Source organism: Lampetra planeri, chromosome 3 (assembly GCF_965212315.1).
Source record: "Lampetra planeri chromosome 3, kcLamPlan1.2.h2, whole genome shotgun sequence".
NCBI classification, from domain to species: domain Eukaryota; kingdom Metazoa; phylum Chordata; class Hyperoartia; order Petromyzontiformes; family Petromyzontidae; genus Lampetra; species Lampetra planeri.
Window position 1 is genome coordinate 21,953,765 of NC_136109.1, and position 20,249 is coordinate 21,974,013.

Here is a 20,249-nt window from a genome sequence, read left to right on the forward strand (position 1 = left end):
AGCCCACATTAAATGGGGTCATCGCGGCGAAGCGAATGATTGATATCTCACCACAAAGCTTACATTGGATACACCGACTCAGATCGAGCCACTACGCGTGGTGAAAAACAGTGCTTGAGTTGAGGTCAATCCCTGACATTCACCATGCAGAGTTGAGGTTAATCCCTAATACTCACCATTCATAGTTGAGGTTAATCCCTAATACTCACCATGCAGAGCTGAGGTTAATCCCCAATACTCACCATGCAGAGTTGAGGTTAATCCCTAATACTCACCATTCATAGTTGAGGTTAATCCCTGACACTCACCAGGCAGAGTTGAGGTCAATCCCTGACATTCACCATGCAGAGTTGAGGTTAATCCCTAATACTCACCATTCATAGTTGAGGTTAATCCCTAATACTCACCATGCAGAGTTGAGGTTAATCCCCAATACTCACCATGCAGAGTTGAGGTTAATCCCTAATACTCACCATTCATAGTTGAGGTTAATCCCTGACACTCACCAGGCAGAGTTGAGGTCAATCCCTGACACTCACCAGGCAGAGTTGAGGTCAATCCCTGACACTCACCAGGCAGAGTTGAGGTCAATCCCTGACACCAGGCAGAGTTGAGGTCAATCCCTGACACTCACCAGGCAGAGTTGAGGTCAATCCCTGACACCATGCAGAGTTGAGGTCAATCCCTGACACTCACCAGGCAGAGTTGAGGTCAATCCCTGACACTCACCAGGCAGAGTTGAGGTCAACCCCTGACACTCACCAGGCAGAGTTGAGGTCAACCCCTGACACTCACCAGGCAGAGTTGAGGTTAATCCCTGACACTCACCAGGCAGAGTTGAGGTCAACCCCTGACACTCACCAGGCAGAGTTGAGGTTAATCTCTGACACTCACCACGCAGAGTTGAGGTCAATCCCTGACACTCACCAGGCAGAGTTGAGGTTAATCCCTGACACTCACCAGGCAGAGTTGAGGTCAACCCCTGACACTCACCAGGCAGAGTTGAGGTCAATCCCTGACACTCACCAGGCAGAGTTGAGGTCAATCCCTGACACCAGGCAGAGTTGAGGTTAATCCCTGACACTCACCATGCAGAGTTGAGGTTAATCTCTGACACTCACCATGCAGAGTTGAGGTTAATCCCTGACACTCACCATTCAGAGTTGAGGTTAATCCCTGACACTCACCATTCAGAGTTGAGGTTAATCCCTGACACTCACCATGCAGAGTTGAGGTTAATCTCTGACACTCACCATGCAGAGTTGAGGTTAATCCCTGACACTCACAATTCAGAGTTGAGGTTAATCCCTGACACTCACCATGCAGAGTTGAGGTTAATCCCTGACACTCACCAGGCAGAGTTGAGGTCAATCCCTGACACTCACCATTCAGAGTTGAGGTTAATCCCTGACACTCACCAGGCAGAGTTGATGTTAATCCCTGACACTCACCAGGCAGAGTTGATGTTAATCCCTGACACTCACCAGGCAGAGTTGATGTTAATCTCTGACACTCACCAGGCAGAGTTGAGGTTAATCCCTGACACTCACCAATGAGGTCAATCCCTGACACTCACCAGGCAGAGTTGAGGTTAATCCCTGACACTCACCAATGAGGTTAATCCCTGACACTCACCAGGCAGAGTTGAGGTTAATCTCTGACACTCACCATGGAGAGTTGAGGTTAATCTCTGACACTCACAAGGCAGAGTTGAGGTTAATCCCTGACACTCATCATGGAGAGTTGAGGTTAATCTCTGACACTCACCACGTAGAGTTGAGGTTAATCCCTGACACTCACCCGGCAGAGTTGAGGTCAATCCCTGACACTCACCAGGCAGAGTTGAGGTCCATCCCTGACACCAGGCAGAGTTGAGGTCAATCCCTGACACTCACCACGCAGATTTGAGGTTAATTCCTGACACTCACCACGCAGAGTTGAGGTTAATCTCTGATACGCACCATGCAGCATCACTGCATCATTTTCTCGCGTGCCAGCACACAGCGGCGTGCATGCCTGGCCATGCACAGACTTGAGCAGCAACACAGGTGTGAGGATATTAAATTTTGACATTTCCTGCAGTTTGCTGGAGTGGCACAGGGAACGGATCGCACCACACATTTGGGATTTGCTTGCGCTGCAACTGGGTTGTCAAAAAGCACAACATTGTTTTATTAGTAAAATAAAAATGCCTTCGAAATACGTACAAGTAGTTTTTGGGGTTTTGTTTTTCACAAGAGAACGAGTGCATGGTCACATTTGGAGTTTGTATATAGTGGAATATAAGCGCATTATTTAGTTATTGGGTAAAACTGTACTGCGTCATGTGCCATGAAGATGGGTCATTGTCCAAAACGTCGCCTATTATATATTTCATTTTTGTTATTTTAAGGCCACGGTGTTATTGCCGAATCTGTTGAGTTTTACTGCAACATAGATCTTGCTCTTTTTGTTGCGAGCGCTTATTACATAGTTTTACAGAGATTGTAGATCACACTTTGTCACTGTGGCATCCAAGCCAGAATGTGGGTATATATTGTTTCAGATTGATCTTCACGTTTTTATTTTCTCACTTGATATAGTTGTAAATCAAAGGGTACACGAAGACATATTTGCAGAGATGAGTGACTTTAAACTGGTTATAACAACAGCGAGAGACCAATTTTCCTGCTACGAAGCGAGTATCAATGTCTCTGAGATTCGCATGACTTAGCTGATGACGTTGAAATCACAAGTGCATCATGTCAGGTTGCTTATAAAAGACTACATCGTGTCTTGCCATTAATATGGTGAGAGCTCAAGGGAATTCACTCGGATCTACAAGTATGTCTGGGGAATACCATATACTATATATGGCGACAGTTGTTGCATTTTTTTAAAGTTTTTTCGCGGGCCATTTAAAAATGTTGATACAGTACATGTTATGATAATCAATGCAATTTGTAACGTACACGGTTTTCATTCACTCTCGAAGACAGAGAAGGACTCAGAGGCGCGAGAGACCACATACAAACGGGAAAGGCAGCCATTTGGTAAAATTCCGATGTTAACTACCTCGCCTGGTATACAGGAGGTTGTGGGTTCAATCCCAACCCTGATGCCTGTATATTTGGAGTTTGCATGTTCTGCCCGTGGTCGTGTGGATTTTTCTCTGAGTTCTCCGGTTTTCCCTCCACATTTAGAATCGGCGTGCGTTCAGAGTATGTGGCTCATAAACATTTCCACGCGATAAGCCACTTCGTTGAGCGATCATTTGTGGCCAGGTCGCTTCTGAAAAAGATCTATATAGCTCAGTGGGCTTTACCTGGCAAAATAAAAAAATAGTTTCGTTTTCAGGTGTTATCGGCCAATTAGTGAGTGATGTTTACATGTGGGAAAAAACAGAGCACCCAGAGGAAGTATGGAAAAATAATAATGTTTACATTTTCTGGCACTAAAACTGGTGTTAAGATGTTCGAACACCAAATAGAAACCTTTTGCAAGGAATCAAGTCTGCATTAACCACACGTACTTGTGGTGAACATGCAAACAAACTTGGTTTGATAATATAATATATGATGCATTGTCTTTGAAATTGATTGGCCTACGCCAGAGACAGCCTTCTTGATGGCCTAGTCTCACCAGTGTCAGACCAGAGAACACCAAAAGGCCCACGCACGTGAGAGGGTAAAACACTTTCTCTCTCGCATCCAGATGGAACAGATGGTGTCCACACTCGCTGTGCCGTCTTCTCCTGGCGAGCGATGGAATGGCGGCCCCGCGACGCCCAGGAGAAAGGAGTTTCACAGGAATTTGCATGATCCACCAGTGCTCGGCTTCCACAATGCCGCATTGCAGGCATACGCCACCACCAACTGACTCCCGTGGATAATTTGCCAAATAATCATGGCAGGGTCTATACCGTAAACTTCATGGACAATGACTCACTCTGGTAATTACTTGCAGAGATTATCAGGCAGCTGTGAGATCGTAACTGCTCATTAGAATAAACTGGCGCAGTGGCACGAGTCGTGACTGCTAGCCAATTTAATCACCCACAACTTTGACATAACCTCCAGGAGATTAGTTTTTTTTAGGTTCATAAAATAACGTCGAAATGAACGTACCTTAAACAGACACCTCTCAATGCAACATGTTTATATATTTTAGCATTATCTTCATTATTTATTATATATATATATCTCATACCCCATGAAGTACATATAGAGGCGCCAGAACGAAATTATATTTGGGTTAATTACTCAGTAATTAAGTGACTGAGGACAAAAGTGATTATGAAAAAATACAGTGCAGACAATATGCACAACAAATGAGAATAAACCACACTATAATGCTAAACTGCGTTTGCGACTGCTCTCTCTTTTGTCCACATCAATTGAGATATTCGGGTGCTATCTGAAAATAATGCCTTTAATTTGGTGTTCCATTAACGAACCGTGGGTGAATCAATTGTATTTTATCTTCCACATATATCCACGGAAAACAAGGAAATACGGTGCATGCAACAAAACATGCAATTCCAGAATGGCAGTGCAAGTGTTTCTTCGCTCTGTGTACCTGCCGTCCAAAAGTCTGAAATGCTAAATAATGAAAGTGATTTCAGAGGTGGCCTTGTGGCTCAAAGGTCGGGGCGCTGAACCGGCTCCACTTAAACCCAGGGTTTGTAGCCTGTCATTAACAGGGTTCTCAAGTGTTGCGAGTTGATGGCTTCAGCCCATCACATTACATTTATATTTGAAGTTGATTGGATAAATTCCAGCTGTGAGAATTTCAATGTTCAGTTTGACCGTCATGCAACGAACAGCTTCATAGCTGCGTCCATGGGAAAATGTATGTATGTATGTATGTTGAACCTCTTTCGCACCGTGCATAGGCAACCGTGCTGATCGGAGGTGAGGGGGAAGGACAACAGAATGAAACCAATGTCTAAAATAAAATAAAAAAGATCATTTTTTCGGGAGACGTCCCGTGAAGCTTCCCTTCTACAGCTGTCCTCTGACACAAAGGGCACGCTGCTCTGCCAACTTTACAAAAAAAAAAACCTCATGACAAGATGCTAACAGCATAATTGATATTAAATGGGAGGAGAAAGTACATAAAAATGGTACATCGCCTCGCCTCTGTCTTTAGTGTTTATTCGAAAAGGCATAATTAATGATTGGTACCATTTTGCATGATTACACACCAATTAAAAATAATGGCAACGTGTTCATCTGCTTAAGAGATTGGTACGTCATGCTTTGGAATGCAACAATTCGGCTCCCATCATGATTCGATGTTTTCATGGAGAAATTTGAGACAGATGCCATCCAGACATCCACCCTACGTCCTTCCTTGTGGAAGAGATACGTGGATGACACGTTCGTCATCTGGCCACATGGCCTGCCCGCACTGAACCAATTTCTGAACCACATCAATTCCATACACCCGTCTATCAAATGCACCATGGAAGTGGAAACGATGGCAAGCTGCCATTCCTGGATGTTTTGATCGAGAAGAGACCTGATGGCTAGTTGGGACATTCTGTCTACAGGAAAGCCACCCACACGGATGCCTATCTAAAGCCTGACTCCCACCACCATCCAGCCCAGAAGAATTCCCTAATCAAAACACTACACCATAGAGCTCGTTGCATCTCCGACCAGCACCACCGAGCTAGTGAGTTGGAGCACGTACACCAAACCCTCAGGATGAACGGATACTCGGACCGTACAATCCGCAAAGCTGCCTCCCCAGCCATGGGCAGACAAACTTCTGAGGATCCAACCAAAACCATCACTTTGCCATACATAGCAGGCGTTACCAAAAATATTTCCAAAATCTTAAACAAACACAGGATCCAGGTTCGTTTCAACACAGTACACAAAATCCCTGATTTAATCCCATCTGTAAAAGATGTGATCTGAGTTATGGTTGTGGCAGCAGTTACATTGGGGAAACGAAACGACATGTCACGGACTGCGTTCGTGAACACAAGGCAGATCTGAAACACGGTAGGACCAATACCTCTGCCGTTGCTGATCATTGTTTTAACGCTGTGGGCTCACATGAAATACAATTTTCCAAGATGGAGGTACTCTGCAAACCTTCAGAGATTTGTTCATGAAGCCATCCAGATATATAAACACAGACAAAACTTCAACCGAGAGGATGGGTACAAACTGAGCAATCATTGGAAGGACGTTATTAACCAGGTAAAGTATTAACTGACTGTGATGTTTCCATCCTATCTGCTTATGTCAGCTGTTATTTCATGCTAATCTCTCACATTAACATAGCCACTTCCGTGCCCTCGTCGAGGAGGCCGCTCTCCTCCATTTCTACAGTTACATGCTAATTTCTCAAATTAACATCATGCTAATTTCTCAAATTAACATCACGCTAATCTCTCACATTAACATAGCCACTTCCGTGCCCTCGTCCAGGAGGCCGCTCTGCTCCTATCTTACAGTTACACGCGAATTTCTCACGTTAACATCACTAACCCCGGCCACTTCTTTATGACCCTTGGGCTACACCCATTTCAAACCTTTTAAAATAATCTGCCTCAGCAGCAGACCATGCTTTCCCACCTGATGACGGACGCTTGTGTTGCGCCTGAAACGTCGTAATTTATTTTATTTTATACCTACGTGACTTTACCGAAAGAACCAAAGAGTATTCGATGAATTGTCATACTTTTTGGGATCGTAACTCGATTTAAGAATACAAATTTTTATATTCACGTTGTAGTCAATGCAGCGCCTCCAGTGGACGTGAATTACATGTGCCCCCAATTACTTACGATGAAATATGAAAATTATCTGCAACCCTTTAATCAATTCACAGATGGATGCAGCCTCCTCACTCCCTACCAGTCAATTGGGTTGTTTGATTATAGTTCACCAAGCTGATCAGTGCGGGTTGGTGATTGGGGTACCGAAACAGGTTCAGATATTACGGGAATTGAACACAGATGGCCGAGTTCATAGGGTAGTGTGCTAACCACTGTGCGACAGGGCCACTGATTTCCATAGACAAACTATATCCAGCCATGGAAAATAATTGAATCCCACATGCCCAATTCAGTGTGCGTATCGCGTGCAAAGAACAGCTTTGTATTGATACATCGATGCATTGTTATGTACTGTGCAGTACTCATATCCATGAGTAGTTTGAGCTATTAGTGGACGTTCCACATTCCTATGGCACTCACTGTTGACGTTCCACTAAGTGGTGCTCATCAGGTGGTATCCATTTCGGGACCTGGAAGGGATCATTCGTGTTGAGTTGACGTTGCCTGGGTTACGAACCCGTGCCCTTCAAATCTGGGAGGCTTCAAATTAACGGTAATTACAGTTGTATAAACTAGTAAACAATAACAAAATTACGTGCTACCCTTCGTCAATCAACATCTGGATAAAGTCCTCCCCAAACTGTGTCGATCACGTGGATTGTTTGGCCATACTTCACCACGCTGGTCAATGCGGGTTGGTGAAGGCTTTGGTCCAGACACTGCTGCTAATTTCACTTGTCTTCCGATATTAGCCATGGTAAGGAGTCAAACTCATATAATGGAAATCATAACAGCGCAGTGCAGAAACCACTGTGCCACCGTTCCAGCCCAGTTGCACAATTTACAACAACGGCTGCATATGACTTGATCTTAACATCACGTTTGTGTTACCACACGACTGTGTGGGCGTTCAATAAGGTAACACACCCGTTGTTTTTCTTGTGTACATTTCGCACTGACAGAAAAGTGATAAAAGATGTTTCCCCTTACGACCACAATTGCTACAATCCCTTTGCAACTTTATCGCACTTCTTCAGAAAAGTGACACTTCTGAAAAGGAGGACACACCTAAAGCTTGTCTCCTATCACACGGCCGCCTCGGTGAGCTGTGTAAGACGAGACACGTGGGCAATCGGGATAGGCAGCAGCAGTACGGGCGTCAAGATCTCTAACCCTGTGTTCGGAATGCAACCTTGACACCTGCTAGCTCTGTCAGACACAAGATGTTCCTTGGGCCGCGAAACGGCGAGAGACCACGTGCTGCAATGTTTCGCAACCACCATTTGCAGCTGATGTAGCCGTGTCCCGTTTAAACAAATCGGCACAGGTGGATTTTGTCCATTGTACAATGCACGTTTGAAGTGGGAATACGAGCTGATATATGTTTTTATCTATGGCTGAAGTTTTATTACAGGCTTGTTTAAAAAGCAAATTCATGGATTTTTTTTTAACGAACACTTTCAATTAAATATTCGTAAACGTGTACTTTTTAAAGCATGATGCATGCTTGTCGCTGTAGGTCGATCAACCAATGTTTTAGATCAGATCTCTGACAAATAGCAATGTAGTTTAACACGGAGGCTTTCGCGACCAATATCATCCATAATATATGTTTTTTTTTTAGTTAGATCTCGTAAATATAAATGTGTCTTTAAACCCGCCACCACCCGACACAGCCAATTAGTAAGTTTGTCACGTAAACGGAACATGCCAATTCGTTACTCGTACAGCACACTGGTGTGTTGGGGGGAAAAAAACCCCTATATTATGGAAATAGCAATGTAAGTTACTTGCAATATCATAATCTCTGACCAGGAACAAAATACATCTATTTTGGCACCGTTTTGTACTGGCAATCTCACTCTTGAAATAATCTGCCGATTTATGTTAGTTTAAAAAGCCTCTTCCACGAATACTTACTTCCCTATGATCCAACTTGCTTTATTGAGCTGTTTAACCTCTCACCGATTTCATGGGCATTGATATGTCATGTACAGTTAACTATTGGTGATGTATGGGCACATTATCCAGGTTGCAGATTCACCAATTTTGCAAATTTTGTTTAAATTTTTTTGCATTTATCAGCTGCCCTTCCCTCATCAAGGGTGAGTTACCTCTGGCAATGGAGAATATATTGCAGATACTGTAGATCATAACTTCAGTTTACATCACGTATGCTGTTCTTGATTTCCATTCATGCTTTGGAAATAACGCAGTGATGACATAGGAAATATTCAAAATTGACAGGGAAAATATTCCACAACACCATGTGGCAAATACACATCCTGGAAAAAAAAATTGTCTGGCTCTGAGAAAAGCGCAAGCAAGTGAAAGAAAGATTTGTTTCCAATCCTGCTCAGAGCCAAGTTCGCTGTTTAATTGCATTCTGCATGCTCTCAAGTAGGCCGCTGCAAAGCAAGCCAATGTCCTCTCGAATTGCAGGGCAAACCTCGTGCACGCTGCTTTGGCAGTTCTCGAACTGGCTGTCGCTTATTGTGATGCGAGAATGGGTCAGTGATACAGGTAGGAACAACAGGTTCCACACTGCCCACCAGGGATTATTTGTCTGTCTGTCGTGCATATTTGTCTGTCGTGCACGAATACGCTGCCCAACCAAGTTCCTACCTGCCCACTCCGAAGGAACGTGTTTATATCAGCTGGAAGTCCGAAAAGCTTCTTCCGGGAATTATTTTGACATCCGTCTCGATTCGTTTCGTCCTCTAGATACGTATTTTACTCTCATATGATTTTCGTGGTATTGGGGCACAATAATATAGGATTATTATGGATAGGTATGCGACATACTCTCGTGGCAGTGCCGAATGCCACGAATACATACTCCAAGCCAACCCGTGCAGCATCCTGGAAATAAAGTCCTGAAATAGGTAAAAATATTTTAAACTAATATACCCTGTAAAATACTTTTTCGAATAAATTGTGGTGATGCTAATCCGCTGAATTAGCAGGTGATGTCTTGTGGAAGCCTTACGCCAGCAGTGGATAAACCATGGCTGATGACGATGATAATACTATCCGAATTTTGAAGACAAACTCGTGTTACCAATCCTAAAACAGAGCAACTCTTTGTCAATCCACTGCTGGATGAAGTTCTTCCCACCAACATAGCCCTGCAGCCTATAACACCTGCTGTGCATGGTATCAAGCTACCCATCCAAACACTACATAGGGTCAACTAAGCTTAATATTCCTAGACATGACAAGACGGACGCATTCTCGGTGATTTAGTCAGAGGCCCTTATTATATTTAAACATTACTATACATGTAGACACATTATTACTGTGCACCACAGGGTAAAGCAAGTCATTCGTTTGTCAAGATTAAATCACCACTTACAAAAGGGAAATTTAGCGTGGCAAGGGTAATCCCAGAGAGACGTTCTGGAGACTAGAATTCGTTTCTCTGCCCAGATGGAATCTACCAAGGGCAGAAAAAGCTGATGATGCAAGGCTTTAATACACCATAAAGGGATCTATAAAGCAAAACAAATGCTCAGTGCATCTGTCTCATTGCCATTGTGTCCAGGCGAAAGGAAACACCAAAACACACAGTAGTAGTGTGTTGGCACATAAAAATGTTTGGAGGGGTGGAGGGGTGGATGGGACCTCCCGCCCATTGAGCTGTTCATACTGTGGGTGCCTCTTAGTGGCTTTGCTCAGCGCACACCCATGTCGAGTGAAATTGAGCAAGTCAGCTAACCTGTCCAACTCCTCTCCCGTGAAAAGCCTAAGCCTGACGTTGAGATCAGTGCTCACATTTAAACACCGCCGAGAGTGCAGCCAGCACTGCGATCATGCCCCAGCGGCAAGTGCTGCACCAACCGACTATGTGGCTGGACCTGTCAGCAACTTACTTAAAAGTTGAATATGGTAAAGGTGCAGTGCTGCAGTTTCTGCTCGTGCCACTGCTGGCAGAAGGGCTTCTACTCGTGGGAGCTCGAGGAGAGTCCCCCTGGAGGGCATTTGGAATAATCTGCCACGCTGGCCAGACCTCTTGGAAGAGGTGGGATTACCCACACTTGAACCCACCACACGCTTCATGCCGATCGACTAACCGTGGTGCACCCATTTATACTGCTGGGTGGACAGAGGCAGAGGGGACTTGAGAAACTTGCACGTCGGGACAATGAACCGACGAACCTCTGGATGGCAAGTCGTGTGCTGACCGCTAACATCACCACCACCACCACAGCATCCTACCAAACCAATTAAAGAAATAACTACAATCTATAAGAGCAAAAGCCATGGATGCAGATATCACAAAATGCACCAGCAGCATGCTTTACAGTAATAAAATACTATGTTTAGCTATAAGAGGGAAGTTTATCATGTGTTGGGGTGAAAGCATACTTAGCGCACGTTATTTGCTGTCCTGTGTACGTGCTTACGTGACTTTTGCCACACCTGCAACAGTGCGTGATCCTGCCCTGTCATCGGCACTTCACTCTCAACGCGATGCTTGGTGCAGTGCAAAGCCTTGAACATAGTTCACATAAATGCGTGTACATTATTTTCCTCCAAGCGATTGTTCCACAAATGGAAAATAAAAACATTCTCCGGGAGTGCGCTGACTGTGGTCACCCAGAACAGTTCGTGGGACAAATAACGACTTCAATGCCCGAGTCACAAAACACGAAAAAGGCATCGCAGTGATCCACTCTTGACGCAATTATCTGGTTCAACCACCTCGATGTAAAATCATAGGTGTTGCTCTCCATCAACATCAAGCGTACGAACGAGACCAAATATCCAGGATCATGAGAGGTGGTGGTGGCATGGGGAGGCCTCCATCCAGCAGTGGAATGAACTTGTGAGTAAAGTGTACCTGATCATCACGTGCAAGCTACTGGGATCATAGCAACAATGCTTTTAATGAATAACGGGATATAGCACAGATAATTATAACTTGCAATGCTTTGCCATGGGAGTTGAAAAGAAAATATCAAATCGTGTGTACCCTGTACTTTCAAGGAGGTTATGAGTTTGACAAAATGGTAACAGGGGGGGAATCATGTGGACATTGCAATTAGAAATTGATACTTACCTAATACAGCCAATTTGATTTGACAGAGCGTGGTTAAATAGAGTCAAACTCACTTACCTTCTGATCTTTCTGTTCTGGCCAAGAGATGAAGTTGTTGACACGTGGCCAGGAAATGTCTGTTCTCAGAAATCTTGGAGGGGGGAAAGTGGATTGTTGTACTTTGGGCCGATGATTTGAAAGGGTTGACTCCTCCATGAAAGTTCGTTGGGAGATTCATCCGTGGAATGAGCCCTTCGGTCGGTGAATAATAGTGAATGTTGTCAAAGTGAAATATCGGTGGGGGTTTTCTGTTCCCGAGATAAAAAAAAAGTACAATGCTTGAGTTTTGTGTGATATATTATGATTTCATTGACTACACGTAAGAAAAAATATTTGAAGAAGATTTTTTTTGGACATGATGCAGCCACTGTGCTGCAGCCACCGTTAGCCCCGAGCGAATAAGCAATACAGTAATTAGGCAATTTTTCTGGTACTTAAATCCAATTATTTACCCTCATTTTTTAGAATTCGAAGCAGTTGTGCTTGGCTTGTAGTTAACGAAAGATTATATGTTTGCGTTTTGCATTAAACATCTTGGCCTTTTGGCAGAATCGCGTAAAAAGCAAGCAACTGTTTAAACATAATTGGCGACTGAAACACGAGATAAATAATTCAGCACAGCACTACGTAAATTAGCCAGGGTTGAGCTGTCTTTTTTTTTTGCAAGGAGCTAAACTTGCGTGTCGCATTTTTAGGGGCAGAGAAAGTGGCTCGCTGTCATAACGCAAAAAAGGGGGCAGCCATGTCAGATTGCTGGCTCGCCAGCTGTGAAAACACGGCAGCTCTCCCCACGCGAAGCCATCTATTCACCCCTCTTGTTGAAAACGTCAACAAAAGTCCGTTACAGCAGTGCTGTCAAAAGCTTCCAGAAAGGACCACAAGGTTAAATACTGTCGCAAATGATGAGAATTTAAACGATGCGGTCGCTTCAGTGGGATTGTAAATGTTTCTGGTAACGACTTTGCAAACGACCTCGTAGCGGTTTAACACGGAGGCGACCAATATCATCCATAATAGAGGTCTTTGGGTTAGATCGCGCAAATATATAAATGCGTCGTTAAAACCCGCCACCACCCGACACAGCCAACTGGTAAGGGTTGTCACGTAAACAGAACGTGGCCAATTCGTCACTAGTACAGCACACCGGTGTGTTGGAGAGCCAAGCCACAACATTTATATTTGGAACTGTGCACTTCTAAATCAGCTTAATCACATTGTTCCAGAGAAAGGCCGACCATAATACACGTCACACTACAGTGTTGTGTCTCATTCCAGAGGGCAAACAATGATACCGCATTCATTATCTTTTACACAGAGTCAGTCACTGTCCCCATGTTCCAGACTGCGGTGGGGAGTTTTCATCTCAATTGTTCGTCCCTGAGCCGCAGACGAATATTCCACATTCCTACAGTTATGGCCATCCTTTCCACACTAAGTTCAAACAATTCTAGATTTGAAGCTTTCGTGACTGCAATGATTCATATTATTAGGTTTTTTCGGTAAAGTCACGTAGGTAAAAAAATTCAAATTAATAAAAGTAAAATAAAATAAAAATCACGACGTTTCGGAGGCAACACAAGCTTCCGTCTTCAGGTGGAACCGTCACAGCCACGACAGCTGTATCACGTAAATGAGAGATTACAAGAGCTACCACTCCGTATATATAATGGTTGTGTGCCGTACTTGGCCCTTCCCCTCATCAACCATTATATATACGGAGTGGTAGCTCTTGTAATCTCTCATTTACGTGATACAGCTGTCGTGGCTGTGACGGTTCCACCTGAAGACGGAAGCTTGTGTTGCCTCCGAAACGTCGTGATTTTTATTTTATTTTACTTTTATTAATTTTAATTTTTTACCTACGTTACTTTACCTAAAAAACCTAAGAATTTCAAACAACTTTGCATGGTCACCAAATGTGCAATTTCTTTCTGACCCTACTGGAAGCTAAAGAGCCTTCACTAGAGGGTATTTGGCCTACTCTTCCATGCTGACCAGACATCTTGGAAGAGCTGGTAGTACCCACACATTTTTTAACGCACTCATATGACACACAATACTTTGCTGATCTCGTCAAGGTGCATAAACCATCATGAAAACTCCGGTCATCCTCGCAGCGGCTTTTGGCTAGCCATCGAACAAAGACTGCCACCGCATCACACGCTTTCAAGTGCGCTTCTGCGGCCGTCTGGAACGCTCTTCCTTCCAATATTAGGAAGCCACTGGAGCTGTGCACTTCTAAATCTAGATTGAAAACTCAAATCTTTTGAACTCTATTTTGTTTGCTGTCCTCCCACCCCTCTGATTAGCACGGTCGGATACATACGGTGCGAAAAAAATTAAATGTACGTATATTACCCCACTATACGTGGACCTGCCGATCAGCTACTCGTGGTGTACTAATTTATACTGCTGGGTGGACAAAGGAGGGAGCAATTGCCACGCCGGAAGATCCACGTCTGGATTGCACGACCAGGGTGCTAACCACTGCAGCATTTCAGCATCTTTAACACCAATCCATTCCTGTGAAACACCATTCATTGGTGATAGCGTTGGCTGTGGTGCATAAGCACAAACAACTCAATACATTTCTCAATAACAGTGCTTTAAAAGGAAAAATATAACAATGTTTTTGGGCAACATCCAATCTTCATCGGGCATAAATAAGATGAAGCACCATTGCCTAAAACGTCACCTATTTTATATACAATATATAGTATTTCCCTTTAAGGCTGTGTTATTGAAAAATGTGTTGAGTTTTTTTTATTCCCGTGAGCACATTCCTCCTAAAACACCATACAGTTGAGCTCAGTGCTGGAGCGGGAAGCACACAATCACAATGTTATGAATTCAAATCCTGGTTGGGGGTGAACTCAGCCCATCATCTCTCAGGGGTCATTAAAACAAGTATAACTTTGTGGGGAAGTCAAGAGTGGTTGTCCTGCTCATAGACTACCCCCATCATAGGAATGTGGAATTTACACCACTAGCTCAGGGCTATAAACAGGACATGAGCACTGCCTCAATGGTCAATTGAGCGGGAAATCACTTTTTTTCATGCATTAATTGCACTGGCAAATATATCGCACGTATACCATAGCCAATTTGCCTTTTACCATGAAAAACAAAAGCAATTGTTAGAACATTGATCAATACAAGAGGTAATCTATAATGCTCTAGATTTATTAATGTACTTTTCACATATTTTGATACACTTCCAGACATTAAGTATGTGATTAACTGCGATAATGAAAACACACAAACGCAATTGCGCACAGGACGGATCATATTGAAGAGAACGGGAAATAGTGTATATATAAATATGGAAAGTTGTTAAATTATTCATTCTAATAAAACTACCCAACAACGTGATAAATTTCAATTGACTGTTAGTTGCATAAAACTTTCAATTAATTCAGGCTATCATTAAAATAGTTCGTATCGTTAAGAAACAGTTCATTTCACATGTTCTCGTAACTTATTATTTCTCAAAATCAAATTTGACAGGGTACATCTTTTGACAGACCATGCATGCAACACGTTACAATACAATAAAAAATATATGCAAGTTTAAAATGTACGATTTAACAAAAAAGTGTTTGTGTAGCACAGTAAGCCCTAAGTGTTCTCTCTAAGCAGATTAGCTTTGGTAGCAAGCGCTGTAAAACCCAATGACAAATAAAAACCACACATTTATTTACCGTAACATATTATACAACCATATTTATTGCACTTTAATAAAAAAAAACAAATGTAGTTCATAAATTATTTACAAATGTTTACTTTAAACTACCTTGTATTAAAATTACAAATAGATTAAACATCACGGACAAAGCATAATTAGCCGATGTAAAAAAAAGGCAGGAGATGAATGCAACATTTTTGCAGTCTTTCCGTATTTCGTCTTAGCGTTTGAATTGTTGTTATTTAATATTATTTTATATATTTATTTTTTATAATACTGCTTTCACTTTAAAATAAATGTGAACATTACCACCGTGTAACATAATACAACGTATTTCTTTTTTAAGTTCAGTTTCAGTAAATACTGTATTGTGTGTTGTTAGTAATTGCTCCTAACTTGTCAATTTTTGTAGGAATATCAGGTGATACAAAAAAACACATAATTTAGTTCATTTCACGAGAAATATCCATCTTTAAAATACACGTGGAAAAAAACACTTTGAGAAGAAATGTCATGTTAGTTTAAAACGGCGTGTTGACAAAAATATAAAAATTGATTTTGCTAATCTTCTCTTTCAGTTTTATTTCATGGCATGAGGGTCCGTGAACGATTTTTTTTTCTCCTATCACATTTCCTGGATTAAAATTAAATGTTCTTGAAATATAAGCTTCAGCTATTTACAGCAATGATTCTGATATCAGCAACCGTCTTGATTGTTTCCAGGAAAAAAAGTTACTTCGTCCTGTTGCCGCAGTGAATAACGTACAGAAGGGGGAAAAACAACTTGCATCCCCGAAAAAGTTGTGTCTCCGAAAATCACGATCTGGTTCACAACATTGAGAAAACCTACGGTAGGCGTTACCATCCACGTTTGCTTTTTATTTTGTTCCTTTTAAAAACAATTCGATTCTCTCCACACAGACGTCTGTTTGGAATAATAAGAATTGCCAAAGGTGCCATTCCTCTTCGAAAAGAATCCACATGTGTCCTTTCATGTTTTATCGTCTTATGACCGCAATTCCTTTTTCCTCCCCTGCGTTTCAACCCATTTACAGGCAGAGACTTTTTTTCCCTTCTCCGTGTTTTTTTGTCTTTTCTCTTTACAAATCTTTGCAGGACTCACAGCAGCGCAGCTTGTACATCATCAGCTGGCAAAGTTTCAGCCGTTTCACCAGGTGACAGTACCTGGTTGTGTCTTTACATTCACCTGAAAAATGGAGGAGAAATACACAACAAAGGCACAGGTGTCAGCTTCCATGCACCCCACACTTGGATTCTTCCTGTGGCCTATACAAACTTTTGGGGCAAGAGCTGTTAGCGAGCGCCTATGAAGGCTGGCGTGGTGCACGATGAGGGTGGTGTGGCCACCAGCACCACCGCTCGGCTGCCTTTGCCTCCGCAATGCTGATATTTGCACGCCACACCAGGCTGAGTAAACCTAGGGGTTTACCGAGGGGTTTACTCAGCCTATGGGTTTACTCAGCTCAGAACCAGTTTCAATATTTGCCACTGATGTTGTCCGTGGCACCACCGCTCAACAACAACCGCCATTCGCCACTAAGTGGCGGTGACGTCAACACGACGCTTGTGCCAGGCTATGTGCACATTGAGGCCACGTGAAGTACCGCTCAACACACACACAAACACAAAAAGATGGGCACACGCCAGAATCACTACGTAGTGACATATGAGAGCGTGATTTTAGATGTGGGTGCCGGGAACAGTTTTGCGTTTAATAGTTTACGACCCACAAAAGGGTCGCCGCAGTACACATACACACAATCAATACGTGCAATGCAAAAACAAACAATCCAAGCTTTTTACTGGTGTGATAACAACAACACAGCAGCGCGGCTATAAAGCCGAGCTGCCGGCTCTGCCGCCCTTGCACCTTTCTCGCAAGGGATGATGTTGCAGCGCTGCCAAGTGATGGGCTTGGGCTGCCAAGCGCACGAATGCTCGCCGCCGCCACCGCCGCCGGCATCGGCCGTGGCTCCGGCGCACTCCAGGCGGCGCGACTGGAAGCCGTGGCTGCCGCACGTGGACGTGCACTCGCTCCAACGGCCCGGGAGCCACTCGCCCGCGCACGCCTCCGCGCTGCAATTCTGGCTCAGTGCCGGCCTGGACACGCGCACGCACGCGCGCGCACACAAAGACAAAGATCCCCCGTATAGCCTTAACAGACTGTGGGGGCAAGTGCTGTTAGCGAGCACCTGTGAAGGCCGGGACGGTACACGAGGGGGTGGGTGGCCAGCACCACGCCCAGCCGCCTTTGTCTCCCTAGTGGCAATGTTTACACAACGCACCAGGTACTCATTTGAGGCTGAGTCGACCTAGGGGAGGCCCGGGACCGGTTCAGATAATTGTCACTGATGTTGGCAGTGAGCGGGAATCGAACCCGTGTCGCCGGGTTCATAGCGCAGCGCGCTAACCGCTACACTATCGCTCCCCACACGCGCACACACACACGCGCGCACGCGCATACACACACACGCGCACACGCATGCACACACACGCGCACACGCATGCACACGCACACACACGCGCGCACACACACGCGCACACACACGCACACACACACGCACACACACGCGCACACACACACGCGCGTGCACACGCACGCACACACGCGCCACATGCCCGAGCGCCAACGTGAAACTCCTCGAGTTTCTCAAAACGTTGCAACAACCAGAAGGGATCTCGATTTAACGGCAGTTACGCATCCCCCCCCTCCACCTCCACCTCTCCGCCCCTTGTGCAGCCAGCCAGGGTAAGCGGCACACGTGCATAAATGTCTCTATCTAAAAATGGCAATTTTCCTGCAACGTGTACCTAGTGGAAACTCATAATAGTGGGCGATGTTTTAAAATAAATGAATAAACGTGCCAGTGGATTCATATTACCACAGCTCTCCTGTGTGCGTTTGGGTTGCGCCGTGTGCTGTTTGGCAAACCGAAAACACATCAGAGAGCTATAGAGCACAAAAAAACGATGCAGTTAAGTTCAATCAATGCAGCTCAGCATTGTGAGCTCAGGATACATTTCTCGGATGCTGAATGAGACAATTGTGCGAGAAAGTATTTGAGTGTCATACCCAACGACAACACTGCCATGATGACAATGATGATTATGTCATAAAGCAGATATTCAAAACAGGGGAAATCATCGGCAAGAGGCATGGGGGGGGTGGGGTGCTGAGATGGCATCGTGTGGAAATGTGGTGCAGCCTTCTCAGTGAACAAAACTTGATCGGCGACCTTCCGTGTACCAGTGTAATAACACGTTGTGCAAATCCATTCCCTCTGCATTCAATCTAACGCGTTCCATGAAGGGGCACTTTTTACACGCTTTTAATTAACTCACTCTGTCTCTTGTGGTTGTTGTTTTCGTTGTTGTATCCTCAAATCTTGTAACTCAATTTTAACCCAATTCCCAATGTGGTTTCGATTGCAAACTTGGTATACTTATGTCATACTGATGACAATACTATATTCTATCATAAAAAATAAATATTTTTAAACATTCTTTTTTATATGTTATATTTCGGCTTGGGTCTAATTGGCCACGCTCAACTGACGTTGGCTGTAAATCACCACGGCCCCTTACCTTATGGCAAGCTTCGGGGCCACTTCCTGGAGTCGTGGAGTTCTGGCATTACTAGTACATTTCATAAAAGCGTGTTTTTTAAAAAGTTTGTTTTTAATATTACTTATTGTGTTTAGTTTGTTGTCCTTCCCCCCCCCGCACCTCTGATTAGCACGCTTGTCTACGTACGGTGCGAGAGAAGTTCAACATACGTATACACACACACAGCTAGATCCCCCAATATTCCCCCCTCGCTTTAGCCGCCCTGCTTATGAAAAGTAGCAAGTGAGTTGGCCTGAGCATTAGTGGCAAGGGAGGCTTTACCTGGAGGATTTGTCACAGGCACTGTCAGGCACGAGGGTCCCGTTCGTAGTGCGGCAAGAGACCCGGCGATGCTTGGTCCCCGTCATCCATCCCACGCAGCGCCCGGTGCACTGTCGAGAAACCAACGCAGTCGGGCCACCAGAGTCACTCTTCGGAAGCTTTTGAGACTTGAGCAGAGACCAAACACACAGCTCAATGCCACCGTCTGTCATCGGCATTGCCTCAGAACGGCAAATATACATGGGGGTCTAATTGTTTTTGGACACCGGTCCTTCCCCGTGGCAGGGTGAAAAGGGAAGTTGGAATATTTCTGGACAGAATTGTACAACGCGATGCCACTAAAAGGCACTTGCTACATGAACGGTTAAACTCGCGTATCACACTCCTATATATATCGCGTATATTCACAGATAGTGGATCGGTGTATAACAGTTGTTACCACACTATACGACGAATCCGGTAACCTGAGTTAGATTCCCGACAATGGTTAACATTCGTGGTGAGTGATATCTGAGCTTATCCTGGGCCCCTCTTCAACTAATCTGCGCTGACGAGTGTGGTGAAGTATGGTCAAACGAATATCCATGACCCGACATGGCGTGGGGAGGCTACATCCAGCAGTGACTTGACAAAGGGCTGTGAATTTTATTTTCGCTCATTGTGTGATTATAGTTATTTTAATTTGAAATGAATTTATTTCGCCTACTCATCCACGATGAAAGAGTACGCCAAATACCCTCTAAAGGGGCTGTCTAGAGCGCTCTCTGATGGAGGCTTTT

At 44.1% G+C, this 20,249-nt stretch overlaps 1 protein-coding gene across 2 annotated transcripts in view; it reads right to left on the bottom strand.

The window, feature by feature from the left end:
- Positions 1-15,038: 15,038 nt before the first annotated feature.
- The window catches only part of LOC144741157 (ADAMTS-like protein 1), a 108,730-nt gene continuing 103,519 nt past the window's right edge, over positions 15,039-20,249 (bottom strand). For both annotated transcript variants that reach the window (XM_078623784.1, XM_078623783.1), the window contains 3 exons: positions 19,471-19,580; positions 17,453-17,682; positions 15,039-16,768 (listed from right to left, as the gene is read on the bottom strand). In XM_078623784.1, coding sequence (XP_078479910.1) covers positions 16,662-16,768; positions 17,453-17,682; positions 19,471-19,580 — 447 coding nt within the window. In that variant the 3' untranslated portion in view covers positions 15,039-16,661. The remainder of the gene's footprint in view (positions 16,769-17,452; positions 17,683-19,470; positions 19,581-20,249) is intronic.